Consider the following 20,592-nt stretch of genomic DNA (forward strand, 5'->3'; position numbering starts at 1 on the left):
CTCTGTGACGACAGTGTTGATTTGAATTCTTCCAACTTAAGACTGATTTAAATGATGGTGAAGTTGGGGGGTGGCGTGTGGGAGTAGAGCACTGAGCGCTATTCTTTTTCGGTTGTCATATGCCTCCATAAAGACTTCTGCCTTGGGGATTTGCATAGATCCGTGGTCCAGATTGTGCTGCAAAACCCACCGGTGGTCCTCAAAGCTATGGCAACGCTTCTGTGCTGGCTCCCGAGGCAGATGAAGCCGGGAAGTTTAGGTGTGTTTGCAAGTCTTATGCCATGATTGTTCCTTTTTTGGTTTGGGGGATGCAGATGGGGCTTGGAGTGCAGCTGGGAGACCCTGCTCCCCTCTTGACCCACAGTGTTCCCCGTCCTCTGCAGCCCCATCCCCTGGGGAATGTCTAGCTTCATCATAATTCCATTATTTCTTATTCTATTCTATTCTATTCTAATATATTCTATTCTATTCTCCTCAGCATGCTCTGCTTTGCCGAGCGCTCCCAGCCTCGCGCTCCAAACCACCCTAATTTGATGGCAAGATGGTGAGGTCAGGAAAAAAAACCCCAACATTCTCAATGTTTTTGTGAAAAATAGGTGTTTGGGTAATGACCTCATGGGGAGGGAGGCTGCGGAGTGAGCCAGTCTCCTACCAGTGAAACCGCAGGAGGCGAACGAGTGGGATTGTGCAAATGTCCCAGCCACAGGGAAAGCTTAATTCGGTGGTTGTAATAGCTGAGGACACGCACATCTGTAGGGAAGCAGGCTCCCTTCCTCGCGCTGCTCCCAGAAGGGCTTGTTTGTTTAATTTTATCTCGCCGAGAAAATTATAAAAGGAAAAAAAAAAAAAAGACAACCACCACTCTGTGGTTTTACTCAGCTGCAGCACAAAACCACCCCAGCGGAGCCTGGAGAGCGCCGGGAGCGAAGCCCTCGCCTGAGCCCAGGTATTTCCGTGGGGAAGAGGGGCGGCGAGGGGCTGTGTGACAGCGGCAGCCCCCGCGCTCTGCCAGGACCTGCTGGCACAGGGCCAGGCAGGATGGAGCCGGCTGTAGGAATCGTCAGAGCTGGAGAAATCCGGACATCGCTCCCGCCACTCTGCTCTCCCACTTCCACCCCGTGCTGATAAACCCCACTGCCCAGGGCTGCTGTGTCCTGGAGAGAGGGAGGTGTTTGCCCTTTGAGAGGCTGGAGGAGCGTGGGGGTCTCTGGGGACCCCCCAGCACAGCAGCCTGGCTTGCCCAGGTGCCACCAGTGCGCCTTGTGACTGAGCAGAGCGGGCAAGGCTGGATTTTGGGGCAGAAAGTTGAGATCTTTGCGGTGGTTGGTGCTTTGCAATCTGCCATGTAAACCCTGCCACGGAGATGGCTGGTGCGGCTGGATAACGTGGGAGTGCCTGTGCTCTGGTTTCAGCTCATTTGCCTCGCTGTCATTAGTTTAAATTTCCGAGGGAGCCTGGGCTTGGCATCAGACGCTGACATCCTTTAATTTAACAAATGTAAAAACGGGACCGTTTCCAAGCGGAGTGATTAGAAAACGTCCCGCTCGGTCCCGCAGCCGCGGTGCCGGGCGCTGGCCGGGCCATCGCCCCGCGCTGTCACCGCCACCCCGCTCCCCCCGCCGGCGGGGCTGCGGCTGAGACCTCCCACACTCGTCACACGGGTGTGACATCCCTTCAGCACCATCCCTGCCCGCTGCTCAGCGCTGCCGGGAGCTGCCGGTGGGCCCGGCTGGCGAGGAGCAACAGGGGGATGGATGCGAGAGCGCAGCTCGTGGAGGGGAGGGACAGGGCAGTGCCCCCCGTGCCACCCCCGCGGCACCCACTGGGATCTCGTCACCCCTTCGCCCTGGCAAGGGCCTTCTCCGCCTCTGGGTTTGCGTAGGATGCCGCGTGTCCCCCCTAAGCTGCTTAATGAGGGTTAAGAAGCTAACGGGCTTATTTCCAGCAATGATTTCCACAGCTCTGCAGGTGTCCCTGCAGGCGGAGTGGCCCTGCTCTCCCACCCGGCAGCATCCTGCTGCTATTCCCACCAGCCAGCCACGAGCTTGTCAGCGCTCAGCCTGTTTTCAGGCTGTTTGAACACCCTGTTACAAAGATCCAGGCTGTGGTTCAGGGAGGGAAGTGGAGTAGGGGGTGGCATCCCTATGGAGACATCCCCCACCGCCCTGGTCCCTCTCGCTCTGCCTCCAGAGCATCTCTGCAGCATCCCTGGGCGGTCGCCTGGAGACGGCCGCCGCGGGTTGCCACAGCGACGGAGCCTTCGCTCAGCATCCCTCCAACTCCGCAGCCTTGGCCGAAGTTGGGCGAGGGAAAAATATCCCGGGGAAGAGAGACCATCCTGCCCCGGGGTAGCAAGCACAGGGCTGGGGAAACTGAGGCGTAGCTGGTGGAGTTGGAGGCAGCCGTGAGGTGATGGAGAAGGGTTTGGAAGCTGCCTGTGGGGTAAAAAGTGGTGGAAATGGGGCTGGTGGAGGGCAGGGTGTACCCACAGTCACTGGGGTGGGGGTCAGCACTTTGGGGGGCAGATACTGGTGCAGCACCTCCATATGAACCCTCCCAGCAGCAGCAGTTGACTGTCACCATGGCAATGTCAGCTGTGCTCAGGTTGTCACCTGTCGTGACACCCAGCACGTGCTGGGATGGGCTGGAGGGGTGTGCACACCCTGGGGGGATCAGCCACCCAGAATCCAGACAAAAATTCGGGGTGCCCTACACAGGATGGGGTGACTGGCCACAAAACCATCAGTGCTCTTCAGGGATGGGATCCCACAGGGTGACACGGTGGCACAGGCTGGTGCCTGGGGACCCTCTGCAGGTGCCCAGGAGAGTGGTGTGAAGCCCTTTGGGGTGACAGAGGCAGTGGTGTCCCCCACCAGCCCCAGCACAGAGGGCTCCCCCCCATCCCAAGCCTATAATTACAGACCATGTCCGTGGAGGGCGAGGAGAGGTTACGTAACTTCGGCGTTTGGAAAATTCTTTCTGCTCCCTTATCGGCTTTATAAATATCTCGACCTGGGGCCAGGCCAGCAGGGGGGAAGGCGATGACAAGGGCTGCTGCCAGTCCCCACGCTCAGGCCCCTCCAGCCCACTGTGCCTCAGTTTCCCTGTCTCTATGGACAAAAGCATCCCTGCTTCACCCTGCTGCTGTGCTAAGGGAGGGCTCCTTGCTGCCTGTGGGAGTAGCAAGTGTTTTTCCTCTCCAACAGAAAAAGAGGATGATTTTTCTTCTTCCCCTGGAATAAGCTTGAGGGTGGTTTTGGGTCACAGACCTCATTAAGTGTCCAATCCAAAGAACCAAGGCCCTGCCTGCAGCACTCACTGCCTTGCCCTAATCTGGTATCACGTCCCCCAGCTCTGAATTTTTTACGCCCTTCTGGCTGGTCTTTCACATCCTAAAAAATCCCTGGGTGGGGGCCACACAGTGCCTTAGCCACCCTATTTTCCCAGCAGGATTTTGGGGGATGGATGCTTGCCCTGTTCCCCCTGCTCCACACATCACCATCGGCACTGCCGAGCTGGGTGACAACGGGCTGCTGGTGCATGGCTGGTGACACTGCAGGAGCTCCAGGGTTTTTGGGGGGGGCCTGGAGCAGCTCCCCTGCTCACGTGCACTCGCATTTAGGCCGCTTGCAGAGCTGTGTGCCCGCGGGGCTGGCGGAGGGCGGCCGGGGCCGTGTCGATAGAGCACACGCAGCACACACAGCCAAGGGCGGCGTTGTGTAACTCTCCGTCAGGCTCTTCACCGGGGGCATGTCACCGTGTCCCAATGCCACCAGACTCGTCACCATCCCCAGTGCCATCAGACTTGGCCTCTGCCCCAGCCACGGGGCTCTTCTGCTCCGTGCCCTCCCGTTGCCATTGTGGCCACCCAGCCATTTCAGGATGCTGTGTGATGTCTATTTTTACCCCTCCAAGGGATGCTGTAGGCAGGACCAGGACCCCAGGGGTTCTGCAGGCTGTTGTGGGTGACAGCAGCATGATCTTCCCTTGATAGCATTTTGGGTTTGCCTGCTGGTGCCCTTCTCCTTGTCAGCCCATGTGTGCACACACAGCAGTGCCTGGGCTTGCCAAAGCTGGGTTTTGCACTCTCCTTGTTCACTGTAGGGTTGCCCAAGGACACACGTGGGGGTTGTTATTTTAGGGCTGGCCAAAAAAAAAATAGGGATCCCTTCATTGCTGTTGTGATCCTGCAGTGTGTGCCTGAGCGAGCCACCCACCAGTGACCTGCTCTGTGCCAAGGAGCACAGGGGAACACAGGCAGATGTGCATCACACCTTGATGGTTTAAAAACGACCTTTTAAATGCCCTAAATGCCCAGATCTCTGCTATAGGGTCTGCTGAGCCCCTTAACAACAAGACCCGAGGTTGGGGCACAGAAATAATGAGTCATTTTAGGGAGCTCGGTGTCTGTCTCTCTGGTTCCTTCATGGCCACCTCAGCTTGAACAGGGCTTTCCAAGCAAGGTGGGTGGCCTGGGAGGGACAATGGGTGCCCTGGGTGGTGGCAATTGGGTGTCCCACAGGACCTCACTGCTGGCTGTGGGCTACCAACCTCAGTGGATGCTGACGTCGGGCGGAGATTTGACTTCTTGCTGCCAGGGCCAGGCTGAGAGGGCACCCATGGCTGGTCCCCGTGGGCAGGGAATGAGGGAGGATTAATTGAGTCTCTGATCTCTGACGGCAAGAGGGGATGGGAGCAGTGACCCCCCCAGCGTTACGCAACGCCTGTGCTAAATCTTCGTGCAGCAGATAAAGACGGTCCCCAAAATACCCTGCCCTGCCTTTGCTGCCCTTCAGAGACTTGAGTTTGGGGTCATGCCTGAAGTTTGGGGCTGTCCAGCTCTCTGGTGACAGCAAGGAAGGGTTGAAAGGGTAGAAACATGGGGCCAGAAACCTGTTACCCTGTGGGAAGGAGATTTCTGCCAGCCAGGCTCAGCTCGAGGAATGAGAGTGGCAAAGTGAGTCCTCTCAGGATTTAGAAGACATCAAAACTCATGAAGTGGTGGGCAGAGCCATGAGCTGGAGGAAAATTAATATCTGCAAAAACAATGCAAGGGCCTTTTTTTGTCTTGAAGATGCTGGACAGCATCACGAGTGTGCCAGGGGAGTTGGACATCCCTGGCAGAAAAGGAGGGGGATTTTTCTTCCTCTCCCGAGAAGATGGGGTTTGTGTCAGGGCCATCATTAAATAGCAAGAACAAAGTGGTCTTGCCTTGGAACACTGACTGCCTGGCACCACAGTCTGATCCGCCAGTTTGGAATGTGTCTCATCCTTCTGGCTGGTCCTTCGCTTCCCAAAAATCCCTGAAATCCCCTCCAGGCTGCTTCTACTCCAACACCCCTGAGACCACTAAGGCATCTTGGGCTCCCCACCGCTGTCCCACCGCGGTTTCCCTCCCAACCCCTTGGAAATGCCACTGAAGGTGCACATCCCCCTCGCTGGCCGTGGCTCCCCAGGGCCGCGCCGAGGTGCCAGCTCCTGTACATGTAGGGAAGAAGCGAGGCTGTAATCTGAGCTCGGAGCAATTAGGCAGGACATCGGCAAAGTCCCCGCCGCCCACCCGCTCCCTCGGCCGCCGGCACCGAGCTCAGCATCTGCGGCTCTCGCTGCGATCGCGGGGTGAGTAGAGCCAGGAGGGCGGCTCTTCCCGAGCTTGGCATGTCCTTCCTCCCCGTTTCCTTCCTCCTGGGGTTGGCAGGCACGCTTAGGGCTCTGCTGACACCTTAACCCACGGCAGGGCCAAAGAGCGCTGGAAACGCACCGTTTCAGGGGTGGGAATGACAACTTTACCCTGACACGGCCATGGAGCTAGGAAAACTGCCTGGGATAGTGGGACACCGGCTGTGTTTCTCATCGAGAGCTGAGCAATTGCTGATGTTTTGGTGGAGCAGGAATGATAGCGGGTTTAAAGTCCGAAAAAGAGTGGAGGGTGCCGACGAGCAGCTGATGGCTCAGCCTTGCTTACATCCCAACTCTCCTGGCTGGAAGGGAGCTGAGCTGCTTCTCGTGGTCATCCTGCTCCTTTCCATGCAGATTCCCAGCTGGAATGCCCCGCGGGGAGATGCCATGGCTCTCCCCACAGCTCCCGGCTCCGGCTGGCGGTTCCATCGCTCCCAACCTGCCGCGTGTTGTGCCTTCAGGATAAACATTTCCTGGGCGCGGGCTCTGCCCACACACACGACTTCCCTCGAGCGGGAGACACGGCTCCTGGAGTGGGGGGGTTCGTGTTAGGTGAGAACAAGTGAAAACCTGCCTTGGAAGTAATGGGATTTGGGAAAGACACCTCGATTGGAACCGGGCAAGCGGGAGGTACAGGATTAGCCTTGCTGCAGGCTGAACGAGGATGAATCGATCCAGATCCATCACCTCCTGCCTCTGACCCTGAAGTGTGAGAGGGCTCTTGGATTAATCCATGCTTGTGATATCCCAGGGATGCTGCCAGTCGCTGGTGTTACCTTCAGGATAAGAACCCCTCAGCACTGCAGCCCTCGGCTCGTTTCCATCTGATTGGTGATAAAATCCACTAGAAGACATTTGCCCTCTCTGTCTCGCTCTTCTCCTTCTTCCCACGGTGTTCTTTAGCAGCTGGATGTTCCCCCCTTGGTCAGGGCAGGGCTGGGGCAGGGGTGTTGCCTATCCCCTGAACCTCTTGGCATGTGCTGGATGGGAATCTGCCATTCCCAGTGGAAATCTGTGTCCCTGCCGAGGTCCCAGCTTTGGCAGGCAGGAGTGGCTGGCTGATTCCAGCTCTGCCATCATCTGCCTCAGCCCCATCACTGTGGAGGGTTGGGGGCTGGAGCTGGATTTGGGAATCCGGATTTGGGAACATGCAGGAGGGACCAGGGCCATGTGGTGGAGACACCCCAAGGTCACTGACCCATCCAAGAACACCCTCTGGGCTACATAACCCAGGGTTGGGGTTTTTTTGGGAGGAAAGCACCCACCACAGCCTGGGCAGGGAACTTGAGGACTTGCACAACCTGCTGGCACTCCAGGCACAGCTGGGCATGGTGATATTTCAGATCCAAGCCCTGGACACATCCCAGCCGTGAGACCCACCCAGGGGGGCTCCTCTTCACCCTTCAAAGACCCCTCTGATCCAGCACCAGCCATCTCCATCACCAGCATCCCAACCCCACCAGTTCTGTGAGGCTCCTGGGACGCTGGTTACTGTGGCAGGACTCAGGGAGAGAGGACAGGGCATTGCTGCTGCAAAACCTTAATTCATGGGGCCCCGGGGCTGCTGGGGGCAGATTTCTGACGTCCTGCAGGTCGAATCCTGCTGGGTGCAGAGTGCAGAGCATCAGCAGGCTGGGAAACCTCCCCTCCCCCTCACTAAATCCCTTCCCCGGCGCAGGACAGTAGGTTAGGGGACTCGACCAGAGGTTGGATTTAAGGAGATTACAATTTCTCCCCCAGGATAATCTAGAAATTCAATTAAAACTCTCTGTCTCCCGGCCGGGCTGCAGCAGGGCCCTGGGGCACCCTGTGCCCTGCAGCCATGGCCGGGGAGCGCTGGGGTCCCCCCGGGCACACACCAGGTAAGGGCTGACCCCTCCCGCGGGATCCGGCCGGAGCCCCCCTGCTCTGCCCCTCCCCAGGGCGATTTCCCGGGATATTAACACCCATCCTCTGAGCCGGGGCAGCTGAGGGGGATGTGGGGGTCGGCAGGGGGCTGTGGGAAGGGTCAAGGGGGTACCCCGGAGGTTTGGGGGGGTTCCACGGGAGCAGGGCAGTTTGGCTGCATCCCCTGGGGTTTTGGGGGAGGCTTTGGCAGCCCCTGGTGCAGGTGGTCCTTGCCAAGGCCTGCACCCCCCTTGCCCTCATCCTTCCCCCCAGCTGTTCCCCACTGTCCAGGTGTAGGGATGAGAGCAGATGGAAAAAAATCCTGTGTTTTCCCAGGGAGTGAGATAAGATCTCAGGACCTGGGAAGTGGCAGGGCTGGCTGTGGTTTGGGGTGACTGTGGGTGCTGCAGCATTCCCAGATCCCTCTGACACTGTCCTGCAGCTAGGACATGGGGACAGCACCAGGGAGCACTGGGAGGCAGTGGGGTGGATGTACAGCCCTGGGATCCTGTCAGGGCAGGGTGTGGGTGCTGGAAAAGGAATGGGTGCTGGAGCTGGAATGGGTGCTGGAGCTGGAATAGACTGGAGGAATGGGAGAATAGGAATGGAAGCAGCTGGACTGGGATGCTCAGCCCCCATATCACACCCAACGAGGACCCAACGAGTACCCTGAAAAGGCTCTTTTTAGGATCTCCCTGATCCAGGGCACATTTAGCAGGAGTTTTAGGGTGCTTAAGCACAAGCCCATCACCCCGCAGAGGCCACCTGGCCCCAGTGGTGACGAATGCTGCACGTGGCCCTTTTTTCTCCTCCCTCACCCGTGGCATCCACACGTGGCTCAGGGGGACAGGGATGAGCCAGCATCTCTCCAGGCACCTCGTCACCCCTGGGCTTGCCACTAAGGGCCTTCCTTGTCCCAGGTGCCTCAGTTTCCCTTCTGCGTGTGCCATCAAGGCTCACAGAGAGCGATTTCTTGGCTGTTTGTTGGAAAGAGGGGAGTACGTGGGGGTCCAGGGCAGAGGGGTGTGTCCGTGGCTGTTTTCTTCCCATGACCCTGCCAAAACGGAACAGTTTTTGCTCATTAGGGATGCACTGTGGTGGGAGCCTCTTTCCTGTCCTCCCTGGCAGTGGAGGGGAAAGGGGGCCATTTATTCTCATTTATTCTCATTTATTCTTTATACGTCCTGACCTGGCCTGCCTCGTGCTGACCCTTAATTTATTGGCGGTGCTAAAAGACAGGGCGCTGTAGGATTGAGTTATTCAGGCATTGCTGTGCCCCGGCATGGCTCAGGAAGTCCCCAGCCCCGCTACCCCCTCGGTTTGTGGTTGCCCAGTGCCGGGTGGCTGCGTCGGGACGGGATGAGCAGGAGAGATTTGGGTTCCCTGGGCTGTGCCGCACACGGAGCTCCCTCCTCGCCGCTGACATTGCTGTCCTGCTGCTGGGGCATGAAGGGCATCGCGGCGGGAGATAGCAGCGTTATCTCCGGCGCAGGGCAGGCAGCAGCGCCCAGTGTGACCTGTTCGCACTGTCCCCTCCCGGCCTGTCACCCCTCTTGTCCCCCGCACAGGGCACCCTGCGAACTCATCATCCCCAAACTCAGCTCCTCGAGTCCCCACCGATTCCACCTTCGCGCAGTCTGTAGAATTCCATGGGAAAAATCCAAGGGGGAGGTGGCAGCCGAAACGCGTCCCCTCCAGAGGTGCAGGGAGAGGTGCGATGATAAATCTCATCGACACATCCAGCCGGCTCTAACTAATGACTTCCCCGGCGCTCAACACATTTTCCCAGCGTGCTGGCTGTTCCGAATATTGTTGTAACATTTAACATCCCCTTTTAAGAAAAAAAAAATTAAAATAAATAAAATTAACCGAGCAGTTGGCAGATTGCTGGAGACACTCGGGTTCTCTGCGGGGCATCGCTCCGCGGTGGGAGCTGGGCTGCTGCAGCTTCGTGGCAGGAGTTTGTTGCCTCTCTTGTCAGCTCATTAGCTGGGGCAGCCTCTGTCTTGAGAGCCGCGGGGAGCCGGGGGCCGCTGATTCCCGAAACTCAGATTATGAGGCTGTTTTGTTTCCTGCGTGTTAACGCTGTTAGCTCTGCACAGGACGCGTGGCACGAACGGCGGGGGATGGTCCTGGTTCTGCCCCACACCTAGCATGGGCTGGGAATGGGATTAACGGGCAGTGGTTGTCAGGGGAAGTTTTGAGTTTGTTCCTCAAAACAAACTGCGATAGGCAGTGAAACTCCTGGGGAGCAGGCAGGAAGGGGGATGCTCCTCCAGAACTCCTCTGGCAGCCCCCGGGGCAGTTCTGGCTGTGGGAGATGCCAGGGTGGTGCTGGAGGATGCTCTCCCGAGCCGAGGAGATGGAGGGTGACCACGGCGATGTTGTCCCCAGCTGGTCCCCCGGCAGAGCCCGTCCTGCCAAGGGTTTGCATGTGTTTGCATGAGCCCTCCCAGCCTGAGCCTCCCGCCGCGGCAGCCTTCAAATTTAAACCAAACCAGAAATTCAGCTTTCAGCGAACTCGAGAAAGTGTATTTCCAAACAAAACGGTGCTAAATAAAGGACGAGCCGCAGGCGGCTGCCTGCTCCGGCACATCCACTTTGCTGCCTTTATTTAGCTGTTGTCTCCCCAGGCTGCCGCTGCCGGCCTGGGACGGGGGGGTTTGTCCCCCAGGAGCTTCGGGAAGGACTCGGTCCGGGAATGTGGGGTCCCAGATGGGAAACGGTCTGTGTCACAAGAACTTCGCTGTACCCAAAACAGAGTTGGCTCCTTGGGTCTGTCCTGGCATCGTCCTGCAGCAGAGGGGTCCCTGAAACCCTGTGTGACATGGGAGGAGAGGGGAAAAGGGCAAGGGGAAGAAGGGGAAGAAAGGGAAGAAGGGGAAGAAAAGGAAGAAGGGGAAGAAAGGGAAGAAAGGGAAGAAAGGGAAGAAAGGGAAGGAAGGAAGGAAGGAAGGAAGGAAGGAAGGAAGGAAGGAAGGAAGGAAGGAAGGAAGGAAGGAAGGAAGGAAGGAAGGAAGGAAGGAAGGAGAGAGAGAAAATGGGATGATGATGAGACAGAAGGCAGAGAGAAAAGAAGAAACAGAGAAAGCAAGAATGGAGAGAAGGAAGGAGGGATGGGGAAAGGGGTGCAGGAAGGGGGGAGCAGAGCCTGAGGGTCCCTGGAAACACCACCCCAGGTGAGGGCAGTGCTGCTGCCTCCACAGTCACCCGGGCATGTCTTCCCTTCCAGCACAGTTAATCCAGACCCCAGCTAATCCTCTCACAGGTCACTGGGGGCTCATTGCATTTTGTTCACTTCTCAAATACATCTAGAATTAATTAAAAAAACCCGACTCTAAATTCCTCTTGTGGCAAAAGCATTCGGTGTATTGCCCTGGGGTGAGCCGGAGGGGTTAGAGAGGAGCAGCCTTTTCTGGCCCAAAATGCTCAGGTCTCATTTAAAAAAAGAGGACAGACATTAATGGGTGCAGCCAAGATGGACAGGAGGAAGACCTGGGATAGGAGATCAGGCTGGTGTTGGGCAGCCAGCCTGACAGGTCAGATCTGCAAGGCCACTGTGGTCCTGTTTGGCTTCCAGGGACTATAAGATTGTAAATATTCACTATTAATATTAACTGTTTGTACCTATTTTATTCTCCCCTGTGGCTCTAAGGAGGGAGAGGATCTCGTTCTGTGTGTGAGCAATCCCTTGGTCTGCTGAGATGCCAACAAATAACTGCAGCTCTCGAAAAATCAACTTTGGGGATAAAAAATGATCATGCCTGGATTGCAGTGGGGGAAACATGTTGTTTGGTGTGATGTGGTGGCTCACATAGGTCTGTGTCCAGCACCCTGGGAAGATTTGGCAGGCTGTTAGTGCTCCTGCTTATGGTGCAGGGCTTCTGGAGGGTTTCTTGATTCTCAGGCTGGATCTGGGGAGCATTTCAGTAAAAGTCAGTCCAGGGTATCATTGCGAGCTGGGATAATGCAGCCCCAGGCAGGCTGTGCCTGGCAATGCTCCCTGGTGCTGGCGCTGGCTGGCCCTGGACACTGTGTAATGGAAAGGGTGTGTTTGTCCCAGCGTGTCCCCAGGCACTGGAGCTGATTGCAGGAATCGACCGTATCGACCGGGCCGGCGGATCCGGCACAGCGCGTCCAGCCCGGCGGCGTCACTGCGCTCCAGGCAGGAGCTGGGCTGTCACGGGGGGCTCTGCACCCTCTCCCCCACCACGCTGTTGCCCTGTGCAGGTCTCACTGTCAGCAAGGTGGCTCCATGCCCAGTGACATATACCGTGTTGCTAAATAATAGGGTGATCTGTGGTGGGGGATGGTTTGGGGAGAGTTCCTGCAAGGACATCTCTTTGAGGTGCTTGGGATATGCCTACATGGCTTCTCCACCATCCTGTCCGCTCTCCAACATAGCCCCACGAGGGACTGGGGGGTCCAGCAACCTGGCAGGTCACCGCGTTCCCCCACCATGGGCTCACCAGGGAGCTCACCCGGCTTGGGCCACCTCTCCCATGTCCATGTCACCTCTCTCCCAGGCAAAATTGAGTGAAGGTCCTTGACCCTGCAGCTGAGCCTTCCAGAAGGGACCAAAACAGCTCCCCATTCCCCAGTGGCAGTTGTTCCTTCATGAGACTTGGCCAGCTAAGCCCATCCATGACCGTAGATGGCTCCATGTCCCAATGGATACGTTGGGAAAGTTGCTCCTCAGGACATCTGCCCCAAACAAGTGCCTTCCTGGGGCCTTCTCCATCCGGCTGCACGTTGGCTGTGTCCTCTCCCATCTCAGGGCAGGGGGACAGAGGTTAAATCCACATCTCCCCGTGCATTCCCTCGAGCCCAGAAGAGCTGGTGCTCCGAGGTCGGCGCTGGGCTGGGCGTCGATCCATCTGGCACGGGCAACGTGAACTGATGGAGCTGCTTCCAGGAGTACCTTTATTGATATCTGTGTCCCAAGGAGAACAGCTTGGCCTCTCCGCTTTCCTCTCTGGTGGCAGAGCTTGTGGGAAAAGCAAAATGCAGAAACTTCAGGTTTTTCATCTGCTGGAGTTGTTGAGGGTGCCACGAATGCAATGAGATTTGTTCACCCACTTTGTATCATGAAAGAACAAACTCCAACACCTTCTCCCTTCCCTCTGTGGGTTTTCTGGGAGCAGCCCAGCCAAGGAAGGGAGAATTAGAGCAGTGTAGGAGGTTGTCACTCAGCACTCAGCCCATCAGAACCATTGGCCAAACAGACCCTCGGGTCCCTGTGCCACGAGAGGTAACAGCCCTGTCTCTGTTTTCTCATTGCAGAGCCTCTCACGGGATCCGCGTGGTGACGTGGCAGCCAAGACGTGGAAGTTTGGGACTTCTCTTCCACCGCAGCAGAATTTGGGGGGTGGGCAGGGGTGGGTCAGGGGGACATTGGGAGCCGCAAGGCTCTTCACCTTCACTGTGGGCTTGGCTCAGGGATGACTACAGGCAGAGTCAACCCTTACAGCATCGTGTCCTCCGAGGAAGACGGGCTGAGGTTGACCACCATGCCAGGTATCAACGGCTTTGGCAATGGGAAAATCCACACCAGGAGGAAATGCAGGAACAGGTTTGTAAAGAAGAACGGTCAGTGCAACGTGGAGTTCACCAACATGGATGACAAGCCGCAGAGGTACATTGCAGACATGTTCACCACGTGCGTTGACATCCGCTGGAGGTATATGCTCTTGCTCTTTTCCCTGGCGTTTCTGGTGTCCTGGTTATTGTTTGGGCTGATTTTCTGGCTAATTGCACTCATTCACGGAGACCTAGAAAACCCGGGTGGAGACGATACTTTCAAGCCTTGCGTTCTGCAGGTCAATGGCTTTGTGGCTGCTTTTCTGTTCTCCATCGAGACCCAAACGACGATTGGGTACGGCTTCCGCTGCGTGACCGAGGAGTGTCCGCTCGCCGTCTTCATGGTGGTGGTTCAGTCCATTGTGGGCTGTATAATCGACTCTTTCATGATTGGTGCAATAATGGCAAAAATGGCCAGGCCCAAAAAAAGGGCCCAGACATTACTTTTCAGCCATAACGCAGTAGTGGCGATGAGAGATGGAAAACTCTGCCTGATGTGGAGAGTTGGGAACCTACGGAAAAGCCACATAGTAGAAGCCCACGTACGAGCTCAGCTAATTAAGCCCAGGATCACGGAGGAAGGGGAGTACATCCCTCTCGACCAAATAGACATTGACGTGGGGTTTGATAAAGGCTTGGACCGTATTTTCTTGGTGTCTCCCATCACCATTCTCCACGAGATCAACGAAGACAGCCCCTTGTTCGGGATCAGCCGCCAGGACTTGGAGACAGATGACTTTGAGATCGTCGTCATCCTGGAGGGCATGGTAGAGGCCACAGCCATGACGACGCAAGCTCGGAGCTCCTACCTGGCCAGTGAGATCCTGTGGGGCCACCGCTTCGAGCCCGTCTTGTTCGAGGAGAAAAACCAGTACAAAGTAGACTATTCCCACTTCCACAAAACCTACGAGGTCCCGTCCACGCCCCGCTGCAGCGCCAAGGACTTGGTGGAGAACAAATTCCTGCTGCCCAGCACCAACTCCTTCTGCTACGAGAACGAGCTGGCCTTCATGAGCCGCGATGAGGAAGAGGAAGACGATGACAGCCGGGGTCTGGAGGACCTCAGCCCGGACAACAGGCACGAGTTCGACAGGCTTCAAGCCACAATAGCGTTGGATCAGCGGTCGTACAGAAGGGAGTCGGAAATATGACTCTTGGTCCTTCCGTTGACTTTTCCAAGGGTATTTCTTTTCCTCCTCTAATCTCTTCCCCTACAACCCGCTCAAATTATGCAGAACAATGCAAGTGCCATAGGAATGCTTGAGAATTTAGTATCGTTCATAGTTTTCAGTTTCATCGCAATAACCACTGAGCGGTCTGCAGGAGGGGACGGTGGCAGGCCACGGCGAGTCCCCCGCGCCCGGCGCCCGCGGCGGGGCCCACGGCTCTGGGGGATGGATGGATGGATGGATGGAAAGATGGACAGAAGGAAGGATGAGGAGAGGAGGGTCCATGGGGTGTGGGCAGGCGCTCGCCCCGCGCGGCCCCGTGGGGCTTTGCTCTCCCCGCGGGGAAAACGCCAGTGTTTTCCTGGAGCTGAGCACTGCGAGATCCAAAAAAGAGGAAATATCAGGAAACAAATCTTACTCTCTCTCTTTCTTTATTTTTTTCCTTTTATTTTTTAACTGAGCAGCAACAACAGAAGAATTGCTCCTTCGGCAGGCGGTCTGGTTCAGTTGCACAAGAACAACACTTGAAATAACATGCAACATTAACGTACTTCTTTTTAATTTGGGAAAAAAACAGGGGAGGGAGGTGAGAGGGTTTTTAATTTTTTCACCGCACCGTTTGGGAGACTGTTTACCAAAATAATAATAATAATTATTATTATAATTATAACAATAATAATAATAATATTAAATCTGAAAGAAGTCATTCAGTATTTTTTAAAAATGAACAGGGGAATGAAGAAGCCACTGGGGTCCTTTGAGGGCATGACTTGTTGGGTAGATGCAAGAGCTAAAAGTCAAGATTGCATCCGGTTTTGGGGTGTTTTTTTACCACTGGCATGGCTTCATAGACAGAAAACAGATGTAAGTTGACTGGAGGTCTGTGGCAGTGAAAGCAAGTAGTGGAATTATTGGCAAAGGAGGTAATAAGGATAAGCAGAACTGTGAGAGAAAAAAGCATTGTAAACACGGTAATTAGCCAATTTCTGGAAATGTTGGGTTTCAGGGTGGAAATGGGGTCTGGAGCATCAGCTGCTGAAGTGTTGGGTGTCCCCTGACATCTCTGATGGGGAATTCATAAAGTTCATCATAACTGGGACTAAACAGTGAAAAGCACAAAAAGGAGAGTTGAAAGCTCTCAAAATTGGGTATTTTCCCACTTTTCCAACCAATTCGGTATTTTTCTTCCCTGAAGAATATTTTCAAACGTGGAAATCAATGTGAAAGTCATCTTGTTGGGCTGCACTTCTCCTAGTACAGGAGCCGTGTCCGTGCCAGGCTGGGCTTTATGAATTCCCAACCCACCAGAGAGTCATGCTTCAGAGGCAGATGTTTCCCCCAAAACAACAGATGCCAGTCGAGAAAATCACCCCATCTTGTGCTTCAGCCCATCCCCGTGTCCCAGCCTCAAGGTGGATTGTGCCTTAGAGATGCAAACTCATCCCAGCCCTTCTCCACAGCCCCCATCCTGCATCCCCCACCCCGGGTGATGCCCTTTTGTTCTGCAGCACCTCCATCCCATCATCCACCGCCTTTCAGGCTGGCCTTGGTGACAACCTGGTTTAGCTTTAGCTCTGGCACGAGGCAAAGCACCCCATGTGTGGGAAGCCTTTGCTCCTGCCCTGCTCCCCACAGAGGGAAGGAGTCAGGAAGATGCAGGTTTGGGGAGTCCCTTCATCCGGCCGTGCTGCTCGTTGGTGCTCTGGGAGCCAAAATCTGGCTCCCTGCTCCCTGTGGCCACGGGAGAGGCTTTGTACTCATGGGTATCCCACATCTGACCCTGGGCATGGAGCCCTTGGAGAGAGGGGCTCCACAGCAGGGTCCCTGCAGCATTTTGGCTGTGATGGGCTCCTGGTGCTTTTCCTCCACAGCCCACACCAGGGAAGTCATGTCCTGGGGTCAGGATTTGCTGTGGTGTGTCCAGCCATGGGGGGCAGAAGTAGGATTTGTCCTGTGTCCCCATCCCCATCTTCTTCTTGCCAAGGGCTCTGGGGAGTGGCTGCCCCGAGTGTCCCACTGCCCTGTGCCACTGAGCACCGTGCTGGGGACATCATCCCTGCAGAGTTTCTTCCCACCAGTGTCTGTCACCATCACCCCACACCACCCACCCAGGGGCTGCTGTGTTTTTGGCTTCCATGAAAAGCCACTGGGAGAAAACATCCCCAGGGGCAGCTTTTCCAGCACCGAGAGCCCTGAATGCATTGTCCCCAAAAGTGGGGACATGCAGGGACATGCCATTGAGCTCCAGCCATGACATTTATGTTTCTGAGGCAGCAAAGGCGGATGCCATCCCATCACCAATCCCTTTGCTCCTGGGGGGATGGTTTTACCCCCTGCTTTTTGCACCACAGCATCTGGGGGGTGGGAAGGATGGAGGGGGGGCAGAGAGATTTTGTGTGAGCACTACTTATTTATTTTTTTAAAACAAATGCTTTTAAGCGGTTTTAGGTTCTTTTGAATAAATAATAATTATTAAAAAAAAATAAAAGGTGCACATCTTGCTGCTGTAGAGTTCTCAGAGGGTTAACTTCTTTATAAATATATATATATATATCACAGTAAATATTTGTATAAAAATGAAAGAGAAATAGAGATGTCTTTAAGTAAATTATTGCTTTTAAAGAAACTTCTATGATTGTACAGTGTTACCTGGGAGAATAGAATAATATATACAGATGTATTTTTAAACTGCTGTGTAGGAGGATGTGAACTGGGACAGGGAGCGCCCGTGGCTGGCACAGTGAGGGGATTTCAGACCTTCCCTGGCCCCTGTTCACACACCCCCTGCCCCAAACCCTGCTAGTGAGGGTCTAGCTCTGGTGAGATGTCAAAATCTACTGTACAGTCCCTGTCCTGACCACGGACCACGCCGGTACATAGTGTATAGATATTATTTTTGCCTACCTGTGAGTGCTCGGAGCTCTGGTCTTTTTTCCAGGGAGCATAGGGAAGGCTGCCCATAGTTTAAATCCCGGGAATGGTCAAAGGAAGGGGAAAAAAACCAAAATAAAAGGTGGAAAAAGCCCAAGTTCAGCACTCGGGTTTCCTAAGGGAAGGCACAGGGATGCTCTCGGGTTGTGGGATTTTGTGGAGTGGAATCCCTGTGGGAAGGGGCTTGGAGACGAGCAAGGCGAAATTCCCCCCCAAAAAAACCCACCAAAACCAACCGCCGGCCATTTCCTCGAGCAAGCCAGCTCCATCCGTGGAGTTCACTCGGGCTTGATCCTTGGAGGATGGCAGGAGCCCGAGGAAGGAGAGAGCTGCTAATCCTCTTGGCCAGCAGCCCGCAGGGATTGCCCTGGGCTGGGGCTGGAGCAGCCCCGGCAGCAGCAACACCCCAACTTGGGCTCAGGGGCTGCACCTGCTGCTGCTCCCCAAAAAATATCCAGTGAGAGCAGAAAGCCACATCCCTGCACCCCACATCCAGCTCTGGGAAGAGCACCCAGTGCCCTGGCAGAGGGAGGGACCCCATTTAGCCCGGGGGTGTGCCCAGGAGGCCATCGGGACGAGCCTTAGCTTCTCATCACCGAATTTAGTGCACTTCGTCTTTTAGGGCTGGGACAATCACTTAGCGCTCAACCTTCGGCGATTCGGTGCCTGCTTGACCTTCAAACCTTTTGTAGGAGATGATTTCAGAGCCACCTTTTCTATCTTTAATAAGGCAGAACAAATACGTTTATTTTTAAACCCTCCTGCTCTTTCTTTTCCTCTCGTGCTGACAACCAAAAGAGTCCCCTGCGTGTGTCCCCCTCCCGTTTCTTGCACACCCAAGTGAGTGTGTGGCAGCTCTGTCTGGCACTCCGGCCCATCCTGCTCTCCCACCCCCAAATTCAGGAATGCTGCCACGGGGGGTTGGCACAGGGCAGGATGCAGATGGGTCACAGGCAGGGACAGGACGTGGGACAGTGCCCGACTCGATGCCACCCATCCCCTCGCCCACCAGCTGTGCACATCTGTCCTGCTGCCCACTCCCAGGGCTCCATCTCCCCTCCATCTCCCTCCCAACCACACCCCAGAGCTCCCCAGGTTTGGCCCCATAGGGTTTGGGGACCGAGACCCAAACCAGTTCACACGGGCAGGTTGGCAACTGGGAGCACTGGTTTCCCAGGGGTGAAATGCTGAGTCTGTTCACTGGGGCAATGGTGGTAGAGAAGCTGAGGGATGCAATGAAGTATCTGTACCTTTTCCACCTCCGGTTGTTTCTCTGTCTCATTGCACATATATTTGAGATATATGTGACAATGTATATATATATTTGTAAAATGTATTTCAGATGACAAAACTGGCCAATTTTATGTTATTTTAAATATATTATATATATTATATATAAGAGTCTCCAAAAGATATAAATAGACTAGAGAAAATAATATAAATATGTAATAAATGTATTTTGATCTATTTAAAATATCTCGCGTCGTGCTGTATATTTTAAAGATCACAGTGAAGTGTCTGCCTGTAGCCAACTTCCAACGTGTTTCCAAGTCTGTCAGTTGTCACACATACAGGATATGTGGAGCAAACTTTGAGCGAGACTGGGGCCAGCAGGACAAACAGAGATTATTTTTAAGAGCCTTTTAGCAAATATCCATCCTGCTGCCTCCAGGCAGGAGCGGAAAACACACACCTGAATTTTCCTTGTTATCCTGCAGGAGGGATAACTCTCCTCCCTGCCTGGGAAGGGGCTCTAGGGATGCTCAGAATCACACACAGCCCCTCCCTGGGTACCACTTGCTCCAGTGCCCACAGGACCAGAGCACAGCAGCTCAGCCATGCAGGGAGCCCGGAGATGGGAAAATGTGTCTGCAGCTCAGGCAGAACGAGCCCAGTCATCCAAGAACGACCCAACAAATCTTCCCAGAGTGTCCTTGGCTCCCCCTTGGGCCCCGTGAGGATCTGTTTCCTACGGGCATTGCCTCCCGTGGGGACCTCAGGGGACATCACGCCGTGTCCAAGTGACAGTTTAAATGCCTTTAATGGTACGTCACGGCTGAAGGAAAGCGGAGACAGAGCCTGAGATGCTATTTACAGAGAGGTTAATGGCCTGGTGGACACAGAGCCCCCGGATTTGCCATCCTGGATTTTCCTCCTGGCTTTCACACCTGGCTGCTGCAGGGAACGGGGATTGTGTACTGAGATAACCTGGGGAAATGATCCATCATCATTCCTCAGCCTGGGCACGGGGCTGAATCCATGGCTGATAATTTCCACCCATCTCTAATGGTCTGTTGGGTCCCATCAGCTCCATCCCTTTTGCCATAAGGAAGTTTTTTACTCATTAAAAAAAAAAATCCCTGCCAGCCACTCACTCTAATCACCACAGGGAGGGCTGGGGCTAAGCAAGATTTAAGAGGAAAGCTTGTTTAATTTAGCAAAGGGGGAGACTGAGAGGTGACTTGATTACAGCATTTGTCACGGGGAGGATACACTGGTACAAGGAGGTAACTTAATCTACCAGGGAAAGGCATAATAACCACCTCTTCCTGGAAGCCCAAGCCAGACAAATTTATCTTGGAAATAAGGAGCGATCTTTTAATAATGATTAGCTATTAGAACAAGCCACCAATCTCTGTCTCTTAATGCCTTTAAATCTGGACCAGATGCTTTTCTGGAAGCTCTTCTCCTGCTGAGGAGAGGAGAACTGAGGTTCTTGGGGACGGCAGTGGCCTGTTCCAGGCAGGCAGGAGAGGAGATGGGAAAAGCTCTACTCCAAAACAGGGGCTGGATCTCGGGAAGGAAAATGCCAGGGAGGGGAGGAGGCGGGGGATGCTCTGGCAGGGCGCTGGCAGCATCTCTCCTGGGGACACGCAGGGCCCGTGCAGCAGCTTCCCACGGCTCCCGTGCCTCCGCTCCCAGGGTTTGCTCTGCCATGCGGCACTGACTCCTCGCACAGCCGTTTGCACTACAAACCCCAGCGCCTCAGCTGTGTGGAAGCGTTTAATGATTCAGGAGCCGGCAGCTCCCCCGGGATGGTTCCCACTGCCTCCAGAATTCCTCCCTCGGTGGCTGCTTGCACAGAAATCCCCAGGGCGCTGAGCTGATGCTGGCACCAGGGGAGATGTGCTGCCGGGGTGGTTGGTCCTTGCTTTATCTCCAATCCAACCATCCTCACCTTTGAGAGATGAGCTAAGGGGTGGGAGCAGCAGGGATGGGAAGGCAGTGGGTACCTCTGAGGGGAATGACCTTGCTTACACCTCACAGGCGTGGCTGGGAAGTTTTCAGCAGGGATGGGAGCCAGTGGAATGGGGTCTGGGCTGTTTCCTAGCTGGCAACCTCCACT

At 55.0% G+C, this 20,592-nt stretch overlaps 1 protein-coding gene across 3 annotated transcripts in view; it reads left to right on the forward strand.

Annotated features, from left to right (window-relative positions):
* LOC146430645 (ATP-sensitive inward rectifier potassium channel 12) overlaps positions 1–18,720 on the forward strand; it is a 55,382-nt gene extending 36,662 nt beyond the window's left edge. For 2 of the 3 annotated variants that reach the window (XM_085074476.1, XM_085074474.1), the window contains exon 2: positions 12,850–18,720. In XM_085074476.1, coding sequence (XP_084930602.1) covers positions 13,008–14,297 — 1,290 coding nt within the window. In that variant the 5' untranslated portion in view covers positions 12,850–13,007 and the 3' untranslated portion in view covers positions 14,298–18,720. Of the gene's footprint in view, positions 1–71; positions 5,620–12,849 lie in introns of those variants that run through there. The other variant, XM_085074475.1, reaches the window with a different exon arrangement.
* The last annotated feature ends 1,872 nt before the right edge of the window (positions 18,721–20,592 follow it).

This window comes from Lichenostomus cassidix, chromosome 14, assembly GCF_008360975.1.
Source record: "Lichenostomus cassidix isolate B80296 chromosome 14, HeHo_3.0, whole genome shotgun sequence".
NCBI classification, from domain to species: domain Eukaryota; kingdom Metazoa; phylum Chordata; class Aves; order Passeriformes; family Meliphagidae; genus Lichenostomus; species Lichenostomus cassidix.